This window comes from Stegastes partitus, unplaced genomic scaffold, assembly GCF_000690725.1.
Source record: "Stegastes partitus isolate 25-593 unplaced genomic scaffold, Stegastes_partitus-1.0.2 Scaffold99, whole genome shotgun sequence".
Classification (NCBI taxonomy): Eukaryota; Metazoa; Chordata; class Actinopteri; family Pomacentridae; genus Stegastes; species Stegastes partitus.
The window spans coordinates 72,096-98,409 of record NW_007577830.1 but is presented as its reverse complement, the minus strand read 5'-3'; the positions used below and the strand labels follow the sequence as shown (position 1 = coordinate 98,409).

Below are 26,314 nucleotides of genomic sequence, written 5' to 3'. Positions count from 1 at the left end.
GAGATTTGTTGGGCTGAAAGTGACAGGGAAATCCAGAAATTATTATCTACTTGCAAACTCCGATTTGGTTTTATTGAAGGTGAATGCAGCCGTTTTGATTTTCAAATCATTCTGTCTGACTTGTACATGCTAAAATGCTCTTCGCAGAGACCTTGCAATTACCTTCAATATAATAATCAAATTTGCGAGTAGTAGCGCAGGACAAAAGGGCGAGTTAGGAGTCATTTTCACTTTTTTGGCAAATGAGCGATCACTTTGTGAACAATGTCACAAACCAAAGAGGGTACTCATGACTACTAAAGTTTTTCAATTGCTGATCTGTTTTTTTTTTTGTTTTTTTTTTCTTGTATGCACATTCATGACAGTATATCAGTGTACTTTGAATGTTCTCATTTTGCATTCAGTGATCTACACGCTGATTGTGTTGACATTGTTTCCTCAACTTACATTTCAATTCACATCCCACACTGTATGTCTCACATGGGAGGAGGCATATAATGTGGAGGCCTGATATATGCCAGAATGTCTCTATTGACATTGAGAAAACAATGATCAAAATGTATTCATGGGATGATATAGCATGGTTTATTATCTTTCTAATACTGTATGTGTATTTTATTTCCCAAGATCATGATGGGGATGATTAGCTGGTGTTTTTATCAAAAGCCTGAATCTCTGCAATGTCGATATGAAATCTCAATCACTGATTTGATTTTTCTTTTTCTCTTTGTTGTTGGTCTGTACTTTCCCCTGAAGTGTATTTGGTTATGTTTTCACCGTACTGCTAAGTGTGGCGCTCCAAGCTTTTTTTATTGGGACACAACCAACCTAGAGGCTCACTTTTGGGAAAAGACTGGGGTTGAAATGCAGTTAAAACGCTTTTCCAAGCCGACTTCAAGTGGAACAGGCCTCTCGAGTAGTACAGAGGGTCTGATTGAACATTTTAACCCGGGTCAGTGTTGGTCACATGGTGGTGGTGTTACTTGCTAGCCTGCCGTCTTGCTAGAGCTCTTGTATTCTCTCTGCTTATGGCTGCCCTTTCTTATTCCCCCCCTCTCCCCCCCCAAAATGTGCATTCGTTAAGAGCAAAATGGATGCATTGTCACTTGTATGTGTACAAAGCTATATACAAAAATTACAGGAGTACTATTTTGCAGTCTTAATATACAAATTTTTGATTTATGTAAATGACAAGGAGAAGAGTCATTTTATTATAATATAAAAATGTGTTGGATATGGTTATAATGTATAAAAAGATTAAAATAAAACTTATTTGTGAATGTACTACAAGTTTCGTTCTCATTTATACCCACGTCATTACTTTGCATCTATATCTCAACTGGACAAAAGTCCGATTTAGCAGATTAGCAATTAAAATGTTCAACTCATTCAAGAATATGATCCTTTGATATGGTTGTCAGCACTGTAGCAGTCATTTTTATGACTGAGGTCCTCTCTTTTTACTGGGAATTGTGGTTTTTCAGTCACCCTGGCATGGGTTTGCATCAAACCACACATGGTGAGTACTGTGCAGGGACTTTTCCAGTATTTGAAGACAAGTTTTTACCTTGTTAAAATGTCCATATGGCGTTTTTAATATGCTAGAGTACACATTATCTGCCAACTTTGCAGTCAGCGCCATTACGAAGCATTTCTGCTTTAAAACGGTAGTTTTGATGACCACCTTAAACACATGGATTCAGACATCCGGGGTTTTATACGTAACAAACCTAAAGAACCAGTTCTGTCAACTTACAGGGTGGGACGTCCCATCTTATTCTTTAGAACTGGTTTTTAGTTTGAATGTGTGTAGCTTAATTACTGCAAAATTTCAACATGCCGTGGTATTGATAGTATTGAGCAGCAAGCGGGGAGAGGTGGGGAGCGAGGGGTGAGGAGTGAGGACATTGGGGTGAGATAGAGCATCACCGGACGGTGGAATATTTTGGCACTTTGGCAAATTTTGTTACTGTATCCAGTGTTATTATTATTATTGTTGCTATTGTTGTTGTTACTATTGTTGCTGATGTTGTGTTGGTGTTGTGTTGATGTTTCTGGTACAGCAGTTTCCCTGAGGTTTGCACCAAAGGGATCAATAAAGTTCTATTCTATTCTATTCTATTCTATTCTATTGCACATAGTCGCTGTACTGCACATATATAGACCAGAGTACCCCAAGTGGACTAGAAAGGTGGGTATTAACAACAGCTGTGTGTCCTCAATAATAATAATAATAATAATAATAATAATAATAATAATAATAATAATAATAAAAGTGACACTAAATAAGACTTTAAATATTTAAGACTGATCAGTGGTTGACTACATTGAATAAAAACATACCACAGGTTTTGTTTGTTTGTTTGTTTTTACAATGTTAAAGGCCTTTCACAGCACTTCAACCATGTGAGAATTCAAATGTTAATAAATTAAAATCACACTACTAGCAGTATTAGTCAAATGTTAACAATGAGATAATCTTAGACATTTTGTTTTATTTTGTCTCGTCAACGTGTTCCTGGGTGAGCGGTGGCTGCTGGGAGGGCCTCATGTTCTGGACAATTCTAGTTGTAATGTGTATTTACTATCGGGTTTTTTTTTTTTTTTTAAAGTTTCAGACTGGATGGATAAGCTTTTTTTGTTTTGTTTTGTTTTTCAGCTAAACGTCACACCGTCGCTGAGGAAGGGATTCTCGTTTCTGATTGGCTAATTGACCAACCTCGTTCCGGCCATCAGTGCAGGTAACCATAGCAACAGCACAAGGCCTGATAACGCAGGTCTTTGGCTAACTGTGGCTAGCTAACTTTGGATAAATGATGATGGATGATTGACACGGCTTTAGATATAAACTGCGAGTTGAATGCAGACTATTTCTAACTTGAAAGTGGTAAGTAGACTCCTAAATATGTTCATACGTAGATAATAAGTCCATTGCGGTTTTAACAAATGGGGTTTTTACTTTAGAGTCAGGTTAGCATTGAGCAGTAAACTAGCTGAGATTATATGAACCCTCAGGTACAGCTGCAAGGCAACAAAAGTGAGGGCACCCATGACCACTGCTACAAAAATTCAGTTTACCTGCGACCACTGATTAAAATAAATAAATAAATAAAATTAAATAAAATCAGTTTACCTGTGACCACTGATAAAACAAATCAGTTTACCTGTGACTGCTGCAACAATTGTGAGATATAATTTCCAACTGAGTTAAATAAGAATTTTTTTTTGTTTTTTTCTTGCGATAAGACAATGATTTTAGGTGTTACAATTTTAAAATACAATGTTATGTTTAAATATGCAGATGAGGTATTGCATCCCTGAAAAGCTGCCCTAATTTGCAGTGATTTCCTTAACAGAAATCTGAACATTGGATAAAGCAAGTTTCAAAATTTTTGTTTGATTTTATTGACATATTAGAATCAAAGGGGATTTGGATATCTCTGATTTTATAAATCAAAACTACTGACAAATGCCCCTTTTTCCATGTTCTTAGGAATCAAATATTGTATAAACCAGGCTGTGAATGACATTTATGTACAAAACGCGCCGTAAAACCTTCAGAACATAGTTAGGAATAACACTTAAAAGTCTTGTGTTTGTGTGCTACTGAAGTAGAGATTACTTGCTCAGACTATGAGAAGAAACAAACCAGCCTTTAAAAATCTGTTTTTTAAATTTCATACATTTTGATTGGAAATCACTATTTACAGTTAAAAATATAAAATTATAGATATCACTAATAAACTTAAAACCCCAGATGATTTTTTTTTGTATTAACATTTTTATGAAAAATATATATTTAAATATGCAAATATATGAGGTATCGTCTCATTAAATATGCTCTAATGTGCTAATGCGGTTGCATAAATATCCAGCAGAAAATGTAAACCTAACACCTAAATGTGTATTTTGGATGCTTTCTGTTCACTAGTCTGAAGATGACATGTTATGAAAACAAAATATTGACTAATGCATGAAGAAAAATGTTTTTGCTTGGAGTGTCTCGCCTAAAGCCCAATTGCATGAACAAGCTTATAAAGAACCTGCGAGCAACGCAGCTTTCTTAGTTTTGGCCTGGTTTGTGTCTAATACAACACGGCCTTACATGGTAAGGAATTGCCTCTGAATAAGTAAGTAAACAGATTAAACTTTGCCAAAAGAACATGAAAAGCAACCTGATGAATATATGGCAGCACACTCTTAAGACAGACGTTATAATTTTGCAAACAGGCACACAACAGTTTAGATGAAAACTGTGACTTGGTCAAGTGTGTCCCCTGACTTGAATCTTAATGAAAAAACCTTTGGTAATTTTAAAGTAGACGGCAGATGAACAGAACCTCTCCAGCAAAGAGTGGCTGAAAGAAATTAGCTGTAAACAATGACTGAAGTGAGGACTGAATGTGTCATCAAAAATAAAAGCAAACATAAAAAATATTTTAAAATAAATATAAGAAGGGCCTCTTACGAAATCACTGTGTATGTACATTTTTTTTTTTTTTACATTGAGGTTGTACATATGGCCGGTATATACATCCATACATAGGCAGAGAAGGTATGTTTACATAGTCCTGTCATAGAGTACTTGTGAACCTTAAGCTCAACATTATAACCTGCTTATGAAAGGAGTTTTACGTACGTACTGATCACAGCCACTACTACTACTACTACTACTACACTGCTCACAATTTTTACACTTTGACTAAATATATCAGCTGTTTGTTAGGAGGTCATGTGGCAAACTGTACGCAGGGATTCTTGTTAACCGCCTTCTTTTTTTGGCTAGTTGGCTAATCAAAACCATCATTCAGACAGTAATGACAAACGCAGATCTAATGTGTGGTGTCTGGCGTTGGAGAGCACCAGTTTATATTGGACTGAAAGGCGACATTGCCATAAAAATGTCTGACATCATCTCAGACTGCCATGGACTGAGAGCAACTCGTTCTGACTGTGGGTAATTAGGGCAAAACTGAATAGAAGGCATCTTGTGTAAATGTTATATATTTCGCGTGAACGTGTATATCCTGCTGTTTTCGTTGCACTTAGGCCACGACTTATCCACCTGCATCCTCTTCATTTAGCTTTGCAAATTACAGCAGGTGAAGACTTGAAATGTCCACATACTGCAATTCCTGTGTTTTTCTAAAGTTTGAAAGCTCTAACTCCTGTGTGCTTATGCAGAGACGGTGCTGAACAGTGCCCTCTAGGCAGACGGTGTGCCACTGCCTCTCCCTGCCAAATAGACCTTAATTCCCCTGCATGGTTATCTGTGCGGTGCCAAGCCAGTGTCAGGCTCTACTGCACTGTAGGAGCACTCTTGTGTGACTGAAGTCAAAGGACACATTTTTACATTCGGCAACACTGTGTAAGGTACGCCGTCTCAGGTGTACGCTCCAAATATATTGCTTAAAAGTGCATTCAGAGGTGTGTTGGGATGGGTTATGGTGCAACAAAATGATCAAATACATCTTGTGCTCCATCCCACTCCATGGCACAATGGCTGGATTGCGTTCACTGAGGGGGCGTGCGGGTGGGTGGTTGAAAGTGGCGCAACATCAAGTGCATGCACTGTAAATTTACACATGGGAACTTGCTGTTCCCACAGCGGATAAGACACTTTTCGACTTAGTAATGTCTTCTCTGATGCCTCACCTGTTGGAGCTTGGCAGGTATTATGTACAGAGACGGTGCCGAGCCAGAGTGTGCATCAAGGGGGTTGCTGGCAGCCCCTACTGTATGTGCTGGAATGTGCCAAGACTTGCTTTTGGGGTGGGACACCATGACCTCAGGCAATAGGATGGGTGGGTGCGACTCGACTCACATAGAAAAAGGAAAGGAGTAGCGAGAGATGAGGCGGGTGAGAACAGACAAGAGTTGCAACTCAGTTTAACATTAAACCACACATATGACTGTCTATATGGGGGGGAAATACAGCATGGCATTCATTGCGGGAAACCGCAGCGGGGGGAAGGCATGGGTTAATGATTTGTGTCATCTCTGATTGAGTTTATGACTCTGACAACTGTCCACTTTTTAGCGCAAAGAAAATTTCCACTTTACTTTTGCCTCGCGGAGAGGAGAGGGAGAGGAGGCTGAGGGGGAATGCTGTTTCTTTAAGAGAGGGAGAGAGTGAGTGCGAGAGAGAGAGAGACAGAGAGAGAGAGAGAGAGAGAGAAAGGGAGGGACCTCTTTGCCCTCCAGAAACCAGGAAGGGAATTGAGTTGATCTGCTGCTGCTTGGTTAGCGCATACGGGGCTTTAAGCTGCACAACAGTGAGAGGGAGAGAGAGAGAGCTCCGGAGAGGAGGAGAGGAGAGGGCTGAGCTAACCCACAACAAGCACCACCACGGCCATCGCAGGTGAGCTAAAGGCACCCTGCCATCCCCCCTCTGCCTGCCCTGGGCCTGTCGAACAGCGGGGAGCAGGGCAGAGGAGGAGAGCAGAGTGAGGGAGGAATGAGGGAGGGGGCCAGAAAGGAGAGCAGGGTGGGGGGGTTGGCCGGAGAGAGGAGAGGTGGGTCGCAGCAGTAGTCCCTAGTCAAGGTTCCTCTTTTTTTTTTTTTTTTTTTTTTTTTTAATCCTCCTAAAGTACTTCCTCTGTACTGCTCTTTACCTCTGGGGAATCTTGAGATAAAGTTTATAGGATGTGTTCAAGGCATTAACTTTTCAGGCAGGTGGAAGCACTTAGAGGAGGAGGGAGGAGGAGGAGGAGGAGGAGGAGGAGGAGGGGGTTCTCGAGAGAGAGGGTGGGGGGTACCGAACGAGGAGGAACCAAAAATAATTCTATTGGACAAGGTACAGGCAATGGCAACAACTTTTCGGGACAGTAGCGATTGAAACGCTCAGTGTGGGGTAAGTTGTGCGTTGTGTGCGCAGGGCATGTTGTTGTGGCATTGGGCTGTTTAGAATAGGAATAAGTGACAATTTAGGTCAGGAGTTTTAAGTGTGTCTGAAATGTCACTCGAGTGCGGGATGATGAAAGAATCCACCTCTAATGTTTCATTGCTGCTCTGACAGTTGAGGTTGAAATGCTTTTTTGAAATTTATTTTTTTCCTGCGAAGCTCTGCCCTGTTTGATGGCTGGTCTGTACTTTAATACCTGGCAGCCTGCTAGCAACATACTGTAGTGTATAATTCAGCCCTGAGTGCTTACGTTAGAGCAGGCTTGGAGATAGTGGGGGTGGTGGGGGCAGAGAGAGCTGGGACTCGTAGTCCATGGCGGGGGCTGCGAAGCAGGTCAAACGGGGTTTCGGAACTCTATATCCCAGAGTGCCTTGCCCTTGGCCATCCAGGAAAGGGAACAGCCGCCAGCCTATCCTAACAAGGAGGTGTGGTGAGTGAGCTGTTGTCAAGCCAATGAGCAGAGGGGATGCGGAGCTGAGTTGTGGGCTGAAAATAGAGGGGGGTGGGGTGGTGGTGGTGGTGATGGTGGTGGTTGGAGGGGGGTGTGGAGGGGTGGGTAGGTGTCTGTTTGTGTGGGATCAGGCAAGGGCTTGCCTGTATGACTAGGGCCACTCACAAGTTTCCTGTCTGGTAATGCTCTAGCCCTGCCCAGAGACGGAGGCAGCAGAGCTGGCCGGCAGGCAGGGGAGGCAGATAGGGCCCGGGAAACATTTTCAGCCTCTTTGGTAAGCTCTACAAAGACCTCCACATACACACACACACTGTGTCTTTGGACTGTGACTGAGTGAAGAAGAGAGGCAAGCAGAGGAAATAAATACCATAGCGTGTTGTGGGTGAAGGAGAGCGAGAGAGAAAGGGCTTGATAGAGTTCAGAGTTCTTGACCCACTTGCAGATAAAGGAGGGAATGGCAAATAGGTCAGCGCTGAGTGTAAGGTGCTGCACAGAATACAGCTCGGAGAACTAGCCGCTGTAATTAAAGTTATCTTATTCACATCAGGCTAACTTTTTAAGTCTGGGCATTTGAGGTCATTGTGCATCGTGCTGTTTTGATCCTGTGAATGCGCACCATTCTTTTAATGTTTTCATCCACTGCTGTGATTAAATAGCACTGCTGCTATAATTAGTAGAGTGAAAAGATGAAGACAGTTGCACATCCTGTACTGCTGCTTCTTTTGGGGTGTTAAAGTAACTCCACAAAAACCCACCGCATCAGATGTTTGCTAGACTGTGGCAGAGCGACCATGCTGATAGCTGACAGGGTACAGGTGGAGTGTTGAGGAGTAGTTTATTTGAGAATCCTCCGTAAGTGACATGTCTTCTTGCTGAAGGGGAGAATATGTGACACATCTCGTGACAGCTGAATTTCACTGCTGGGGTAAGCTGCCTCGGCTAAGTCCATGCAATATTAAAATAAAACTTAAGCTCTTGTAACTTTGTGCACTATCCTGGAGAATTTATGGGCTTGCTGATTGATTTCAGTTTTTCCTCAGCTACTCATACCATGGTCAATCTCATGACATCTTTTTCTCCCAGTTCACTCTCCCCCTTCCTCACCAGCATCTCGTTAAAAGCAGATTCTAATCTCGCCTTCCATGTAATGCTTGCTTGTGGCTCGTGGTTTTAAGACTTCACAGTAACCCAGGCTGCCTTGCTTGATAACCAGATGCATATTTTTTTTGACTTTGCATACTTGTTGAACCCGTTTTTTAAACGTGTGGGCACGGAGAGGGTATAAGGAGAGTACAGTACATGAAGACGCCCAAGTGCTGGGAAAGTGACTGGAATGCTTCTCGGAAGGTGGCGGGAGACAAAGTTGATGGCATTATTGTTTTAAAAAAAATATTAGTAACAGTTCAGATTGTCATGATGTTACAGTCTGTGCTATTTTTTAGACACCACTGCGGTAGACAAGTATAGTTATTTCAAGAAAATTCCAGCAAGAGGTTAAACTAGGACGCCATATGTGTTTGCATGTGTGAGTGTGTGCTTGTGTGCACGCATGCGTGTGCGTCGGTGTTACCAACAATAGACTCCAGGGGAATTGCAGGGGACTTCAGTGGCTGTGGGCAGGTCCAAGACACCACCCATCAATTTGGCGGTGAGGCTGAATACAGTTTGATATTCCTGTATGTTTGTGCCTACACCACTATGGCTCGAAACTAGCAGGTTCAGACAGACAGAGAAGACAGGTTGCGTGATGTCGCCGTGGCAGTTTGAGGCTTTATTTTAGAGTGAAATCTTGGCTGCACACAATATATTACATGTAAGAGTCATTATGTTTGTTCAAAGTTTTATTTATGTGGTCGATCGATCTGTTGTAGAACATATGGTGATTAGTTTTTTTCTCACGTTTTATATCAGACAGCGTCATTTCTCTCCTGCTACTCTGCTGTGTCTCTATTACTTTGAACATTTTTCTACAGTTTAAATTGTTTCATCAGCCTCGTTCTTACTGAATACAGCTTCACTTCCCCTAATGTTTGATTCCCCTGGTCAGCTGCTTAGTATACCACAGCTTCCAGCCTGGCTAGACAGACAGACCCCTCTCTGTTGTTTTTCTGTTGTTGTGCTGAAGTCTAGGGGGAGTAAAGGGGCTTCTTCTGTTCTCTTCTGGGACGTTTATTATGGAGAGGCCAACACAACCTGATCAAATTAGAGTGGGAGAGGAAGATGCTGGGATGTTTTTTTTTCGAGGGGCCGTGAAGCTAGACTTGAATTTTCACACTTTGGGAGTTAGGTGATATGTTAATAGAAGTTGTTTTTGTTTTTTTGTTGTTGGTTTTTTTTTTAGCATGAATTAGCCGAAGGCGGTAGGCTTTTGTCAACAGTGTAATTTATTGTTATATTGATATCAAGCACTGTAGTACAGAGACCAGACACTCCTTTTAATTAAGCAGAAAGGCCAACTGATCAGGAAGGGGATATGTGACCAATCTGACACTGTCTGCATGTTGATTTAGTGAATTGGTTTGCAACGAAACAAGAGCGAAGGCGGGTGGGTTGCACTGAAGGATGGCGAGGCACAGGAGGGTGGGTGGGTCCCGCGCTGCTTTGCCTCCTCAGCAGTGGAAAGGGGAAGTGGGTGATGTGGTGGATACTATGCAGCACAGAGTCTGAGACAGAGATGGAGCAATGATGAGATGAGAGCGACAGATGAGAGGAAGGGGGGGGCGGGAGGGGGGGGGGGTCAGACAGTAGGGACAGAGAGATCGAGCGAGCAGAGAGCTGGTCATCTGATAACAGAGCGGGTTCTGTTACACGCCTGCCACAGACGCACAGGAAGTCCTCTTTCCCCGCTGGACTGCGCATGCACAGAGTGGTGCAGCCAGGGCACATCAGGCCTACCGACTGACCAACTGGCCAGCTTGAGTTTTTGCCCATCGACGCTATGTTGCGTTGTAGAGCTGCTTCTGAATCCATGTGCAAGATTCTGTTACACTTCCTGGTTGGCAGCATGGCAGCGTCAGAGCATGTTACTCAAACTAAAAGGAACTCAGACCGTGGATGTGGTTTTATTACACTGCAGCTTGAGAAAGACCAGTTTCCCAAAAACACGTGTTGTAACGAAACACTAAATTATAAGAGTGTTGTCGTTTATGCTTTTTGAACTTATTAAAAACTTGAAGAAATAAATATATATTCTTTTAATAATGTCACCTCAGACTAGATTTTGTCTACATGGAGTGACCACAAAGATAGGAACACCTGTACATTGCTATGCAATGCATAAAATACTTTCACTATCATATCACTTTTTGTTTGTCCTGCTGCTTAAGTTGTTTGAAGTGCTTCTGGATATTTCAGCAGATTTCTTTTGCCCAATTTATATATGGAGGAGAAAGTATGAAAGTATTTGGCGGTATGCAGTCTTGTACAACAAAACAACAGACTGTGTAATTTTTTTTAAAGTTTTGGAAAAGCAGTAATTTACATCAGTGCTACTGGAGTGAATTACAGTGTTGTTGTTTTTTTTAATATTTCTGGGAGCTCTTTATGTTTGCTGGCCTCGGACCGAATGATACAATTTAAAGCACTGAGAAAACTAAATAATACAAGAACACAGTTGGCAGAAGTCACAGATCTCTGTTCAGTTTGCTATCAGCACCACAAAACTTACTGTAAATGCATCATAAAATTCCTCACACTAAACTTTGCCCATCTTGTCAGTGGTTACCTTTCCTCTTGTTGTAGCAGGTTAAACCAGGTAACTGAATGAGATCGCTCAAGTTTATCATTGACATCTGAGCCGGATTCCTGGGCCACCATGTGCTCAGGAGTTATGAGCAAGCTTGTAAGTTTAACGCCCTGCCTCGCCCACTACCTTTTCACTGGCTTTGTGTCTGTGTTTTGGCAGCGCTTCCTGGTTAGTTTCTAGTGGAAGCTGCCAGACCAAGACCAGCCTTAGCAACTTCAATTTTATCAGTCACTTGCCCTCTTCCTGCTTCACTCCCAATATGACCAATCAGGTTTCCTTCCACCACTGGCAGCAATGAGTCACTTAGCTATGGCACTAACTCAAAATCCACTTTTCCTCGGAACTGCCGCCCCTTTCCCCATTCCAGTTACCTTACGATATCTTCTTGGTCCTATCTTGAACCTGCTTGACCCGACTGAAGTGATTCCCTTGTAGCATTCCCTTGATTGTTGCCATAGAAGCAAGAACACTTGAGAGTTAGTAACGTGAGGACGAGGAAGGAAAGAAAAATGATAAAGAAACTGTCATGGAAGAACAAATGAGATCAGTGGGCCAACTAAATTCTTTGACTTATTAAATATCCAGATTTTTCCGTTGTTTTCAGTCCTGGTCTTGCTGCTGTGTTTCTGCTGCACTCTAATCTTTATGCAAACACTCAAGGTTGTTGTAATATATGAATTATTCTCATATCAGTTGAGCTGCTGAATGCACAAAGTCTTCACTTCGGTAGAATTGGGAGTAACCAGATAGAATTGTTCTCTTGTAAAAGTAATAAGCCAATAGCACCTAAAAAAGCAAGGTGTTTGTTGTAAAATTAACAACTACTCTGTATTTCGGTTCTAAAATGTGGCTCCTCCGTGCTCCATTGACATTTATGGTTGTAGGGATCGATGATTCAGTTATGTTTGCTCTGATTGTTCCCCCCATAGCTTTGAATGTATTTTTACGAGGCAATTAGTAATTTTCGTGCTTTCAAGTCGGTGAAATCGCAGAAACAAAGAAGACAAAAGAGGGGATATTTGCTTTAAAATTCAGTCAGGCCAAAGTTCTATTTTTTTTTTTGTAGGCGTGTTCTTAAAAATTGTCAACAGACAATTTATTTCCTTTTTAAAGAATTGCCTGAGGTTGCACAGGGTTAACAGTTTGTTCCTTTGTATGTAGGAATGACTGGTATGTGTCAGCCAAAGACAGAGATACTTTGAGAGTGGAAATTCTGCAGACCTTCCATAGGAGATACATATCAGCCAAAAATAAAACCACTTTTACTAACTACCACCACACCCTGTTGTCCTGTGTTTGTCTGTGAATGACAAGCAAACTGGGTACAACTGTCTCGCCGTAGATATTAAAACACACGCTGCTCGGTCAACTGAAATAAAAGCAAAAAGGAAACTGGTTTACAGGAGACCGTTGCAGATATATCAGAAGGGGGGCAGTTACGGATGAGATGAAGGTGATGAGGGTGGGGATGGGATGGGTAGGTCCCATGTTAAAGCAGTTGTTTGACTTGCAAAGCAGGCCCGGGTGCTCATCGACTGAGCATTGAAAGAAGGCCCTTCCCTGGTAGTGGAACGCCAGGGACACGGACAGCTGCTGTGCTGCTTTGTGCTGGGCTGCGGGCCTTGTCACCCACAAGCATGAATTAGTGATAAGGAATGTTTCAAGCCATGAGGAGGTGTCAGGATCAGGTGTGTTGCACTGTGTTTCCTCTTACTTAGTGCTCTTTGCGGGTTTATTTGAGGACAGGTGGCTCCTGCATGCAGAGCAGTGCCTCCATGCTTCATTGGCACCGAATCAAGTTTGTGCAAGTGCATGTGTGTGTGTGTCTGTGTGTGTGTGTGTGTTTTATCTCCTCTCAGCTCAGCGTCTTTACCCCACAAAGCCGTGACCCAGGGTCAGCTGCGTATGTACGGGGGATAGCGTGCTACGCGAGCTTGCAGCAAAGCCTGGTCTAGTGCAGGTGCAGTGGATGTGTGTGTTAGAGAAAAGCAGGTTGGCTCGGGTCTGGATGGGCTCACTGAGATCTATTTCCACCTGTGAAGGACACGACCGGTAGCCATGTGGTTGCCCTTTCTCTTGCTCTTTCTTCCATCTCACTCTGCTCTCTCTCTTTCTCTCTCCCTCTCTCTCTCCCTCGTGTCAACTCTCTTTGTCTTTGCCCTCGTCTCCCCTCCCCTCTCTCAACATATTTAGATGAGGGGTTGGATAATAAAATTTGCTCTTGCCTTGTCTGACAGTCTGTTTTCATCTGAGCTTTGTGAAAGACATTGGCAGTGTTTGCAGAGGCTTTGTGGTCAGCTGCCTATCAAAACCGAATCGAGTTAAGTGAGATGTACAGTGGAAGCCATTAGACTTAGTTCTACCATCATTCAGATGAAAACAGAGCAGTGTAAATATGTGTTACCTGTGATATTTGAACGTGCAAGCTTTAATCTGAGCGTTATCTTTATAATGTTTGACTAATTTAAAACAATCATTGACTCATTTAAAGGACCACGACTAGCCTCCTGCCTCTCTCACTACAGAGGTCTTTTTTCTTTTTTTTAAAGGCTTTACCTAACTCTGACCTGTGGGCTGAGGTGACATGTTGCCAGGTTTCAAGGTGTGGAGACAGATAGGCGTTTCTTTTTTACAGGGGAAAGTAGAACATTGCAGAGGTGGGAAAAAAAAGGAGAGGCAGCCAGGTTAGGCAGGTTTGGTAGTGGGGTGTAGTGTACAAACATACCAGAAGGACTGATCTAAAGGAATGTCATTTGAATGCCTTGTAGGAAGCAACACATTCAACGCATCCCTACCACCCACCACCACTACTCCCCCCTCCAAGCCTTGCCCCCTGCTGGGTCCTCCTGGCAGATGGAGAAGGGAGGGGAGGAGGCTGTCCTATATGTGTGTTTATGTGCATGTGTGCTATTGATGTTGCAGTATTTGCTTGTGTGTGAGTGTGTTAATAGAGAAATCGAGGATGGCTCGTTCTGCCGAAACCCCCCTCCCACTGCGCAGGCTCCAGTCGATCATTTTAATCTCCCCCCCACACGTGAGCGAGGGGACAGGCCTTTTCTGAAACTTGGCACACAGTACAGGGTGGGGTAACCAGCTCAGACCGGATTGACAACCTCCCTTTTTAATACTGTTCCCTCGCAGCTTGTTGCGTGTCCTCTTCCTCCTCCTGTGGAGTTTTTCCACAGGGTCTGCTCTCTGGCAGCCCCCCTCCCCTCCCTTGCTAGCTCTCTCCTCTGTTCCTCCACCTCCCTCACTTCCCTCCCTGGCGCTCGACCGACACAGAGTGCATAGGCTGCGCAGCCCAGCTCCCAGCATGCACTCTGATCCCCACAGCCCTCTGCCTATCTGTCCTCCACGACCTCTTACTTGATTTCTTGCGCGAGTGCATACACACGCCCAAAGATGTAGGCGTGTATACAAGGAAGCGGGCACCGAGCCACCTGCACACACACACACACACACACACACACACACACATATAGTACATAAACATCTTCACTTAGTCATTCACCCACTCATGGTGTTTTTGCAGGCAAAAAGCCTGGCCAAATGCTTTCAAAATTGTCGTGAACTACTTTTTATTCAGTGCCATCAGAAACTAATTAATTACACATTGTCAAGTTTCTGTTTGCAGTAAATCTGTACACCTGTTGTACCAGTAGATTTGCTTTAAAAACAATCCTGAGCAGTTGTGATGTGAAGCACTGTGGTGTTATCGCATGGCGTCTTTCAGCTTGAGACACTGTCAAGGCTCTTGGGTCGAGCGAAATGTCTGAAATGTCTTTGCTATTATTTTTTTTAAGCTCCTTATGTGAAACTTACAACAAAATAGATGCCACACAGCGTTTGACAAATGTGACAAATGTAAATTATTCACAGTGAAGTTCAGTTTCAGGTCAGGCACACAGAGCATAAAATTATTTTCTTGAAAGTCGAGTTTGGGAATGTGGAGAAAGATGGTTGATATTTAGCTTGTTAGCATGTGCCAGATGTACCATCCCTCTCTCTTCCACTGCCTACTTTCCCCTTGTCCTGTGCGCAGGCATTGACTCGCACAAGCTCGAACATGCATGGGATACGATGAAAAGGCGTTACGTGGATCAGTCCGAGCTACATTTACAGAGCGAGGGCTGTGTGCGAATACCTGATTTCTTTTTTTTTTCCCCCTCAGAGTAGACACAGAACAGACAGCTCGCAGACAGTGAGGAGACATTTCCTAAATTTTACATCAATTGTGTTGGATTAGAATCACAGACTTTACCTTAAAGTTTAATTGGGTCTTTTCGGTATGAGGAACACGTGTTGAAGAAGGATTGTGATGTGGGTGGTTTCGGTATGAAAGTATACATGTTTAGGGATACTGTCGTTATGTTGTGTAAAAGAAAAGTGCGACGAGCGTTTTCTAATGTCAGGGAATGAATGAATCATAATGATTGGTGGCGTGATTCATTTCAGATTTTGTTTTTTGCTAAACTGCTAAAGTTAAGTTCATTTGGATAAAGGGCATGAGGATATTTTATATAGGTCACAAAAAAACTGTCATTAAATGGACACATTATGGTTGCTGGTCAGTTAACAGTGTTCATTAACTATATTATCAGTTTCAACTTGTCATAGCTGTTTCTCATGGTCATGAGAATTTGTTTGTGTGACTATTAAGGCAAATAGCACCAATCTGTGTAGAGATTTTTGGCAAAATGTCCCCAAGCTAATTTAAAATCTGTATATTTGTACTTATAGATTTTGACAACTTGTGCACTCACTCACTTATTTGCACTTTATATTTAATTTTTTTCCTCCGTGAACTTTTGGCGCATGTGTAGGTGCATATTTCTGACTCAGTCAATTAATCAATATGTGTATTTTTGTGTCCGTGTAAAAAAAAAAAAAAAAAAAATGTCAAGAACTAATCTGTAATTTTCCTCTTTGTCTGTCCCTTCTGTCCCATCTCTCTGTTCAACTCCTCTATCCTCAGATAGGCAGACGGACAGACGGCAGGACGGATACACGGGTGGGGGCTGTGCTAGGCGGCTCGGCGGCAGGCTGGTGGAAGATGTCGTCAGGAGCCGGTGGGAGGGGAGGAAGGCGGCTCAGGGGGACAGTGAGCAGCGGGGGTGGAGGAGGGAGAGGAGGGGCGGGAGAGGCGGAGGAAGGTCCTGTGGGGATCCCTTTCCCTGAACACAGCGCCGACATCCTGGGCAGCCTGAACAAGCAGCGGCTCAGCGGGCTGCTGTGTGACGTGCTCCTGGTTACCCAGGACCGGGAGTTCCCAGCTCACCGCTCCGTCCTGGCGTCCTGCAGCTCCTACTTCCACAAGCTCTTCACTTCGGGGGCCGCCGCCGACCAACAGAACATCTACAACATCGACTTTGTGGCAGCGGAGGCCCTGGGAGCGTTGCTGGACTTTGCCTACACAGCCACATTGACAGTCAGTCACAGCAGCGTGGCTGACATCCTTGCTGCTGCACGCCTCCTGGAAATCACACCTGTCCAGGAAGTCTGTACACACCTGCTGGACACCAAAGTGCTCTCCCCGCCGGTACAAGACCTTTATAGAACTACAAGTATTATATCAAATTTAAGCATACACCATACCCTGTAGAAGCATTGTGGTCCATGCTGAGTAGATATTTTGTGGAACTGGAATACCTGATCAAAAATGTTCTCCCGATCTATTCACATAGAGAATGGGCATCTGGTTATCATACCATCCACTTCATTAAATAGTCAGCATAGCCAAGCTTACATCATGGCCTTTATCAGTCTCTCTCACTATGCCAAACACACACCCACAGCCTTGGGGTTAGTTCAACACTTACTCATGCTGAGCCAACAGCATTTGTGGAAGGACAGCATGCTCTTTCACAGACCACAGACACAGCAGATTGTAGCTACACCTCAACATGATCAACTGTAGCTGTGTAACGCTGTTTGTAAATACATAATACTTTATATCATGCGATAATCACAGCTCAGTTTCACTGTGGTGATCACATCATGCAGGACTGGTCAGAGTCCTTTGTAAGCTCGGTCCCAGCGTTGAACATCGCAGTTTATAGCTGCAAGTAGTCAACATTTCTAACTATCTACTGATAAATTTTTATCAGAAGTGTACCTGTCTTATAACCCACTAAGACTTTAACAGTGGCGTGTCTTAGGAGTTAAGGAACATACGAGCAAAAACATGCATAGTTGGGCGAAATAAGTAATCAAATTGGAAACAAAATCACAATTTGAAACACTGTAATTCGGGATATACATTTTGCAGCATGTCTGACACAGAGCTGACCAAACTGTCATGTCAGTGGTTTTACAAATTCATGCCATCCTCCTTATGTGATAGTCTCTCTTTTGATGGTCTCTCATGTGATAATACTCCATTTAAATTGATTACATGTTGAACTGAAGCTTGACTATAAAAAATTACCTTGTAAATAGATGTTTACTCCAAATTGTTCAGAACTATTACAGGGTCTCTGTGCTGTTTTATTATGTGTTCATTTTTTAAAAAATTTATTTTAAATACACATACCAGTCAGTAATGCATTTAGCCAATTAATTTTTATTTTCTCATTGCACATGCCTGTACCCATGAGCATACTGAGCCCTTGGGTGTGCATCCAGGATACCCAGAGAGTGATGTGTACATGTTGAAAGGCCTTACAGTTATACATTTAGCTCTCTCTGAGTCAGCCTTTCTTAGCTGTTGTGCTTCATTGAATGTGTTTTTTTAAACATACTTTTTTTTCTTCTCTGCTTTTCACTGTACTGTATCTCTTTCTGTCTCCATCCCTTTTATTTATTTTTTGCACAAACCTATTCTGACTTTTATTTTCCCTTTTACTCACTCTCATTGTTTCTCTGTCATGTTTTACTAGGCGGGCAGTGAGCGAAGAGATGAAGACGAAGATGAGGAGGGGAAAGGCAGAGGAGGCAGGGAGCAGGGGAACCGGGTGCGGGCCCGGGAGTACCTGGAGTACTTCCAGAGAGGGGCGCACTGGAGCAGCAGCTGCAGCACGCCAGAGCTCAGGGACCTGCCCACACACCTGCACTTTAACCACGGTAATGGCGGCGCCCCCAGTAACGGGGCTCCTGCTGGCCCCGGTGAGTACTACTCCCCCCTGGCCCTTGCCTTGTCCCAGGCCCCGACACAGGAACCAGAGGAAGAGGATGAGGACGAAGAGGAAGACGAGGAAGGGGAGGCAGTACAGCGCAATGGAGCAAGCCAGGGGTCGTCATACTACCCTCCATCCCAAAATGGGCACTTCTACCTCCCCCCCGAGTCCAGGCTGGGGCCGGAGACCGAAGTGGAGGATGGTGGTAGGGAGGCGATGGTGAGGGAGAGGGGCTCAGCCAGCGCCCTCCTGCAGCAGATGATGGACTCCATCGAAAGGCAGAAGGAGCGTGCAACGACTGGGGAGGAACAGGGAGATGGGGATGACCCCGACATGGAATTTTACTTGAATTATTTTAGCAGCGCGCAGCATGAGGATACAGCTTCTGCTGCTGTAACACAGGGAGTGCCATCGCTCTGGTTATCACGAGGCAGTACAGGCCAAGGCAGAGTAGGAGGGGAGAGGGGGGTTGGAGAGCGAGGCAGTGGGGGTGGAGGAGAGAGGAAGATGCGCTCTAAGGCTTTCCAGAAGTGCCCCATATGCTCCAAGGTCATTCAAGGAGCAGGCAAGCTACCCCGCCACATCAGAACGCACACGGGAGAGAAACCCTATGAATGCGCCATCTGCAAAGTGCGCTTTACCAGGTAAGCCCAATTAATGAAGGGACTACCTCATGTCACATGTACTAATAGTCTTGGACTTGGCACTGTTGACAAACTGCCCAGCAGTGGGAAACACTACAAAGCCAAAAGCAGGAGTATTAGCGCTAACCAACTTAGCTTTGCATTAAGAAGGCGGTGCAGATTGTGAATCTAAATGTTTACCTTGATCTTGGGCCGATTGAACACTAACCAGGGTTATTTTCCAGTGTCACATTGTTGCCAAATGCTAAATGGCATGTCGAATATTGCAGAGAGGGGGGCTGAATGGTTATAAAGGTCTGTTTTATTGTGACAGCCTTCATAGCAAAGTCCTGGAATTTTAGCATAGGGGTCCTATAAAAGAAGGCTGTGCCATGGTAGTGTTATCTAGTGGAAGGCTGCTATAAAGTGCTGTGTTCTGATACAAAGGGGGATTACTGGCCCTGGATGGTACTCTGTGTGCTCCAATGCAGTAATGTGAACTTTTGATCTCTGGTTATGTTGATTATTGCCCACGGCGGAGTAGTTACACCACCCCCTCCTCTCTCTCTCTGTCACTCCTTTACCTCTCTAATGAAATCTGCCATGTGCCGCTCAGAGAGATGTGGCCAGTCTACAGGAGGGGACTTGAGTGCACATGGTTTCCTTGTATTTAGAAGTCCTGCCTTTTCCTTGAAATCATTCCTTTAATTAATTAATCAGTGGACTTGTGCTGGAAATAGATGCAGTAGGCTAGAAATACCCAGAACCTCTGTTGGCATGGCAGGTAGGGAAGACCAATCTGAATTTACCTTCTGGCTAAATTCGACCGGCAGTGGGAAGGGGGCATTGTAATCTTAATCCTGTTTGATCAGGGTTAAGAGTGTGCCTTGCACAGTAATAAATCACTCCTGTCCTTTAAATAATTCACCTCTGTCAGTGTGCCACTTTGTTCCGAGGCTTCAGCCTGAGTATATTTGTGTGTGTGTGGAGGTGAGTGTATCTCCTCACCTGTGTACATGTTTCTCTGTTAATTTTTAGATTTAGAGAACAGTTTGTACAGACGTGTAAGAACTGCAGTGGGTCAGTTCGTTTGCAGATATGACAGCTAATCCACTTACTCGCATAGACACTCATGCATGTGTGTTCAAATGGAGTTGTCTTAACTATCCATGTTTGTTTAGAAGCCCTCTGCCCTGGGTGCAGAAGGGTTAGACGATTTAAGAGCTCGGGAGCTAGAGAGATAGTAAAGGGCTGAAGGGGGAGGGAAGGACAAGAGTCAGATGAAGGCCAAGGCAGCCTGATAAAGTTTAGTGGGCGGTGTATCACCGCAAGTTGAAAAATGTTCCAGGATGTAATGAGGTGACTCAAGACTTTGAGAAGTCAAGTCATATTTTGGTCTTGTTTTGACCAGAGTGTAATTGTTGGAGAACTTATAAATTATTGAATAGTAAGTCTTCCACGTCGGCTATTGGATTTATATAGACGTGACACTGACTCTTATACAAAATTCAATCACAATATGGCTTGTGGGGATAAACCTAAGCTGCCAAGTTGAGGATGTTTTACACACTCGTTTATATTTCAGTACTTCTCAACAATAAATGTCAGGTTTTCAAAATCAACTTTGAATTGTTCAGCTGTGGAGGACATTGACGTCTTCATTTTCTATGCACAGAAAAGAAAAAAAGGCACGAACATTTTTGGAATCTATCAATTATCATGCTGTCCTCAAAGAACACTTAACGGACACTGTAAAGGCCAACTGACACAGTGAACATTGAGCTTTCTTGTCACTGCACAATTGTGCTCTTGTGTGCAATTACACAGATAAAAATGTGAAGTTTATTGCCTCTCCTCAGTTAGACTGGCCAACCTCACAAAATTGGACGGGACCCAAAAAATTACTTTTAAATAGGAAATAAAACCATCCAAAGCATATTAAGCTGTCCACTGTACATGAGAGAATTGATAATGTGATTTGAGTTAATTATTTATTTGTACGTGACATTCCGTAGTCTGATCAGTATCAAGTACATTTATAGTAAATGGGGAGGAGCTGATCCTTCAGTGCATTTCATTTATTCCTTCATGTGATATTGTTTATTTTTTTCTCCTTTTCAGGCAGGACAAGCTCAAGGTTCATATGCGGAAGCATACAGGAGAGAAGCCTTACCTGTGTACACAATGTGGAGCTGCCTTTGCTCACAACTACGACCTGAAGAACCACATGCGTGTACACACTGGCCTGCGCCCCTATCAATGCTCAAGCTGCTTTAAGACTTTCGTGCGCTCGGATCACCTGCATCGCCACCTCAAGAAGGACGGCTGCAACGGCATCCCTTCTCGCCGAGGCCGAAAACCACGGGTGAGAGAGCAAGGGCTCCTCGAGGCCCCACTAGGCCTGCTGAGTCCCGGCTCCGACACGGGCCCCGGGCCTCGCACCATCAGGGGACGGCGGCGCTCTGAGGCAACCTCAGCAACGGAGGTGGAGGGTGCTGCTGGAGCACATGCACAGAGTCCTCAGCTGCAGGAGCTGGCAGGGGAGGCAGGGCCCTGAGACTGCAGGGGCGACAAGGACACTGCTGGACACCATAGTCACTCTGCACCGCCTGTGAGACAGGCCAGTGGACAGAGAGGAGAAAAAACATGCAAAGGCAATTAATAAAAAAAAAAAACAACAAAACAACTAACTATTCCTCTATAAACCAAATCAGGGTGTCACAAAAATCTAATCTTTATATTTCTTTCTCCTATTACTTTAGGAAACGGAGTAGACTTGCAAGCACTTGAGTTGGTTTATTTGTTAAAGAGCAAAGAACGCTTCAAATCATCCACCCATGATGTCCACTTTCTGGACCATTTCTTTCTTTGTAATATTAGGGGTTTTATACATTGGCATATGTGCTTAGGCAAATGTATGATAGATACAAAGAAACTCTGAGCAACTATGCAGTTGATTTAGATTTTTATTGGTTTTGTCCTCACAGCCTTCAAGCTCTAAGAAAGGTGTCTGTCAAGCACCTTCTGGCTGCTGTACGGGTGAAGCGAGGACAAATCCTCCCAGTGAAAACAACTCCTTTTCTATTCTTTTGCAGGTCTGAAATGTACAGTTACCATAGAAACAACATTGCCACAATATGGCATATGCAAGGAAAACTCACCACAGTTTTGATGCAACAGTTTTTTCCTCTCTAAATGTTCCAGAAAGAATCAGGCAAGGGTTTGATTGAAGTGTTACTTACTCTATAAAAATGCATTTTAAGAATCTATGGTTTGTCTTATTGAGAAACAAATTCACGTTGAGTCGAATCCACTTTAACGGGGGCTCGCCAATTGCAGGACTAGGGAGTACGAGGGGTGGAGGGTTTGTGTTTTTAAAGCACTACCATTGTCAATGTATCTGTTGGCTTTACTACGTTGCCTCTTATCCCTCACAACCCTGCAATGTCAGCATTTTTGTTTTCCCTTTTGATTTTGTCTTAATTTTTTTTTGTTTTTTCGTCGTCGTTCCTTTTTGTTGACTGCTTCGGGTACTTGACACTTTATAATTGTATACATGTATATACAGCAGGTGGTGATGTGACATTGGCCCCCCTCTTAATGCTGAGGTGTACTTACCAATCGCGTTTTTTTTTTTTCTCTTAGGCTTGATGTCATATTTCTCACAGAGTGAAGCTTGTGGGTGAACGAAACAAAACTGTATGAATGTTCGCTGAAAACAAACGAGGAAAAAAAAAAAAAAAAAAACATTGAGTCACCCATCTGTCCTAAACTTAACACTTGACATGTATAGTTCCTGCCCAAAGGATGAGGAGGTCGGATGAATGAATGTGCTTAACTTTTGTGCAGTTTTTTCGGAATCTGTCCTTGTGTGACAAGGCGCGGGTAGCATTTAACCAATCACAGGTTAAAGGACTGGCAGGGAGCCCGAGTGAGAGAGTGACAAAAAGAGTACGAAGAAGAGATAGATGAGCACCTTTTTTTCTATGTTTGCACAGCTTTACTAAAGATATCCAACAGAGTGAGAGAGAGGTATATTTAAAGGAAGTGGGTTGTTGTTGTTGGGGGAGGGAGTGAGAGGAGGTTTATGTATCACGCTTATTCCAATCTTTTTGCCCTGGGGACCACACAACCGTAAGGCAACCTGTATGATGAAGAGAGCAATAAATACCTGTCCAAGTTGGGAGGCCAAATAGGAGCGCAGCTGCAGCTGGTTGATGTGGGGCGGGGGGGTGGTGGAGGGGAACAAGAGGAAGGGGAGGGGGATCTCACAATGTCTGTTGCATTCCAAAAAATAATCTCCCCCAGCTCAGCCACGTTTCCAGGCAGGAGGGGATCAAATCAGGCCTTTTTCTCTCCCTCTCGCTCTCCCTCTGTAGTCCTCTAATGCCCCCGAACCAGCCTGGAGGGGATATTATTATATTAGAGCCTGGTGTTACTGTGGGGAGGACGCCTGGTGCTGGCAGTCTAGTGTGCGAGTGTGTTTACATGTACGTGTGTTGGCGTGCATGTGTGTGTGTGTGTGTGTGTGTGCGTGGCAGCAGCCAGGGTCCCTCTGGCCACATCATCAGTGTGTGAGTCAGCCACAGCTTGTTCAAACATGCACCCTGAGCTGCCAGCCCCAATGCACTTTCTCTCACACTGGCTGGGTCCAGGTATCCTGTAGAGGAAGGGGGAAAACACCAGAGCTGACATATCGGTTCCAATATTGCCAGTGACTCCATACATCTGGATTTGCTAGTCTTAAAATATCCAAGTTGTGTTGTTGCGCTCGAAATCCGATGTTGTTATTTCCATACTGAGCTGAATGAGTCAAGAGAACATGCATGCAAGTTTGAGTCCCCCCTTCCCCGCCCTCCCTCGGCCCACCTTATGATTCCTGCAGTAGTGCTGTAGTCCAACTATCAGTCCTTTCGCACCTTAATTGGAAAGAGGCAGGTTATGAATGCACTTTGTTACTGAGGAGGGCACTTTTGTCAACGAAACGGGTACTTTGAAACAAACCAGTTGCAAATGAGATCAGTCCTTGTGTTTTTTTTTCCTCTGTCCACGGTGGTGAAGTTGAGCTCCTTCACTGGTTTTGTTCAGGTTTTGACGACAAGCTGCCAAAAAAAGAAAAAGATAAAAAGTAAAAGAACAAAAAAAAAAATAATCATGTTGGGTTTGGCGACCTAAAAAGAAAAAAAAAAAACGACTAAATTAATCCATGTAACTGAATGCACTTGAAGTTAGTTGTTGAAAAAGATCTACAGTGATTGTCTTTATGTCTTAATGTAAAGTAAGGGGGTTGAATGAGGCGCTAGGCGAAGAAGGGATGCTGTGTGTGTGTATGCATGCATTTTTGTTTTGCATGCATGTGCACAGGCATGCATTGCTGGCTGGCAGGCTGGAGGGTCTCAGGACAACCCTGGATAAACAAACACCGTGTCTACCCCATCTGTTCACCAGCTAGTCTCATAACTACGCGTGTTCTCCGAGGAACCGCGGTGATAATAGGTCCACGGTACCACAGAAGCAAAAATACCATATTGTAAAACAACACATTGGACAGTTGCTTGTTTACTTCACAGCTCTCTCGGTGCAGATTTGCATAACTCTTTGTTTACCCTTGTCGGTCATAGTCGGCTCGGCTATGTCTTGAGAGTCTTAGTTTCTATTTTTTTTTTCTTCTTTGTTATGACAAAGATGGGGTTTGTTATTGCACAGTTTGACTCCCACAGGCAGACCAGTGTAAGCTGGGTAATCTAATGTCTACCTGGTTTGTGATCTTAATGTTCAGTGGTACTTGGCGTGGACTGCTTAAACCCACTTTGTTCCGATGCGGCAGAGTTTGTAACCTGTCAAGACCTGTGAGCCATCTTAAACACAACATTTCTTTGGACCTTAATGCTTCCCTGAATGTCTTACGTTGTTTGTTGATTAACCAAAGCTTTTTCGCCCTCCATCTTAGTCTGCAGTAGACTAGAGATTTTGAAACATAATTTATCCAGACTGGGCCTCCCTGACTAAGCCGCACACGGATGCCCTCCTCTTGAATACATATGCAGACATGTGTGTGGAATCATACAGATATTTACTTGAGTTCACTTCCTCTCACTCTTTGTATCCTTGTGGACAATAGAATCAGAGGTTTAAGGATGTATAGCTTTTTCTGTCTGTCTACACTTCTTAAAATAACGTGTTGTGCTACAGCTGTTTTTTTTTTTCTAACAATTTTACATGGCTGTGCGCGTGTGTGGATGCTCGTATGCGTGTATGTATGTGTGAGAGGTGGGGGTTTTTTGGGGGGGGGGGTTCTTGGTTTTTGGGATGCTGTGCCAGGAGGGTGGGCTAAATGGGTGCTTGGGTGGGGTTATGGATAAAAGCCTGATAGCACTGGAAATGGTGCTTTAGCTGAGAGAGCAAAAGTTTGCACTAATGTTAAATGTCCTTGTCCTGCTTATGGGAGAAGGACAGGAGACCTCAGAAAGGCCTGCGAGTTTCCATGAGCACAGAGCAGTGTGGTTAATACTCAATGGTCTCATCAAGAGTCCATCCAACCCCTCCATAGAAATAATCATGTACAGTGTATTAAGAACATACAGACGTCCAGCAAATACAAATACCAAAGGAGAAAAAAATAAAATAAAAGAAAGACTTTCATTCAAGTCACTGGGCATTTTAAGCTACCGATCTAATGTTGGATTATTAGAGTTTTATTGTTTAATCTGAAGGCTCTTGAAAAGAGATTCTGGATGTAAAAAATTTTTGTTTTGATGGAAGCAAATCATATTTAAAAAATATTCCAAATGTATAACATTTAAGCAAGCAGCAAAACTTCTCCGAGAACATTTGAAATCATGGTCCTGATCTGACGGCTGAGATGTGCTGTGTGAAGGTGCCAGAGATACTGATTCCAATTCTCTTTTATTTTTGTTTGTTTTCTTTCCTTTTTTCTTTTCTTTTTTTTTTTAAATTCAGAGATGGGATTTGTGTCTCCTGCATGGATAATCAATGATGATATGTAATGTTATTTTCAAACACTGTTTTCTTGATCACTGCTGAATTGGATGATTTCAGTCGACTTTCTGCAAAGGTGGAACTGAATTTAAATGTTCTCTAATTGAAACCGACTGTGACTCTGTGGCCTCGTCTGGACAGCACTAAGCTTGTTGTGTTTTTTTTTTACGTTTCCAGACAGTCGTATTGTGCAGTGTGGGGCTGAGGCTCGCTCCCGCCAGATGGAAAAATGCAGCATCAAGGGCCACTGTGTGCCTTATGTGGACAGGGATTGACAAAACTCATACCTTTTGTTGTTTTTATTTTTATTTAATTTTTATTTTTTTAACCATAAACCATTTTCTTGCCACATTTTAGACCAAATTGTAAAAAAAACGTATTGGCTTGGTACTGAAAGGATCTGTTTGAGCTTTACTTGAATGAATTTGTATAATAATGTTCAGAGCTGTGTCTCTATCAGCCTCCATGGCTCCACGA

The 26,314-nt window shown here is 43.4% G+C and overlaps 1 protein-coding gene across 1 annotated transcript; it reads left to right on the top strand.

The window, feature by feature from the left end:
- The first annotated feature begins 6,287 nt into the window (after positions 1-6,287).
- zbtb7a (zinc finger and BTB domain containing 7a) lies at positions 6,288-26,212 on the top strand. The gene is made up of 4 exons (XM_008277493.1): positions 6,288-6,361; positions 16,076-16,639; positions 17,979-18,859; positions 20,960-26,212. The coding sequence occupies exons 2-4, from the start codon at positions 16,154-16,156 to the stop codon at positions 21,393-21,395; spliced, it is 1,803 nt and encodes a 600-aa protein (XP_008275715.1). The 5' UTR covers positions 6,288-6,361; positions 16,076-16,153; the 3' UTR covers positions 21,396-26,212.
- The last annotated feature ends 102 nt before the right edge of the window (positions 26,213-26,314 follow it).

Excerpts from the sequence above, each read along its gene's own strand:
- zbtb7a (XM_008277493.1), top strand. The coding sequence starts at position 16,154 with ATGTCGTCAGGAGCCGGTGGGAGGGGAGGAAGGCGGCTCAGGGGGACA. Across the intron at positions 16,640-17,978 it reads CCAAAGTGCTCTCCCCGCCG|GCGGGCAGTGAGCGAAGAGA; the intron begins GTACAAGACCTT and ends ATGTTTTACTAG. Across the intron at positions 18,860-20,959 it reads TGCAAAGTGCGCTTTACCAG|GCAGGACAAGCTCAAGGTTC; the intron begins GTAAGCCCAATT and ends TCTCCTTTTCAG.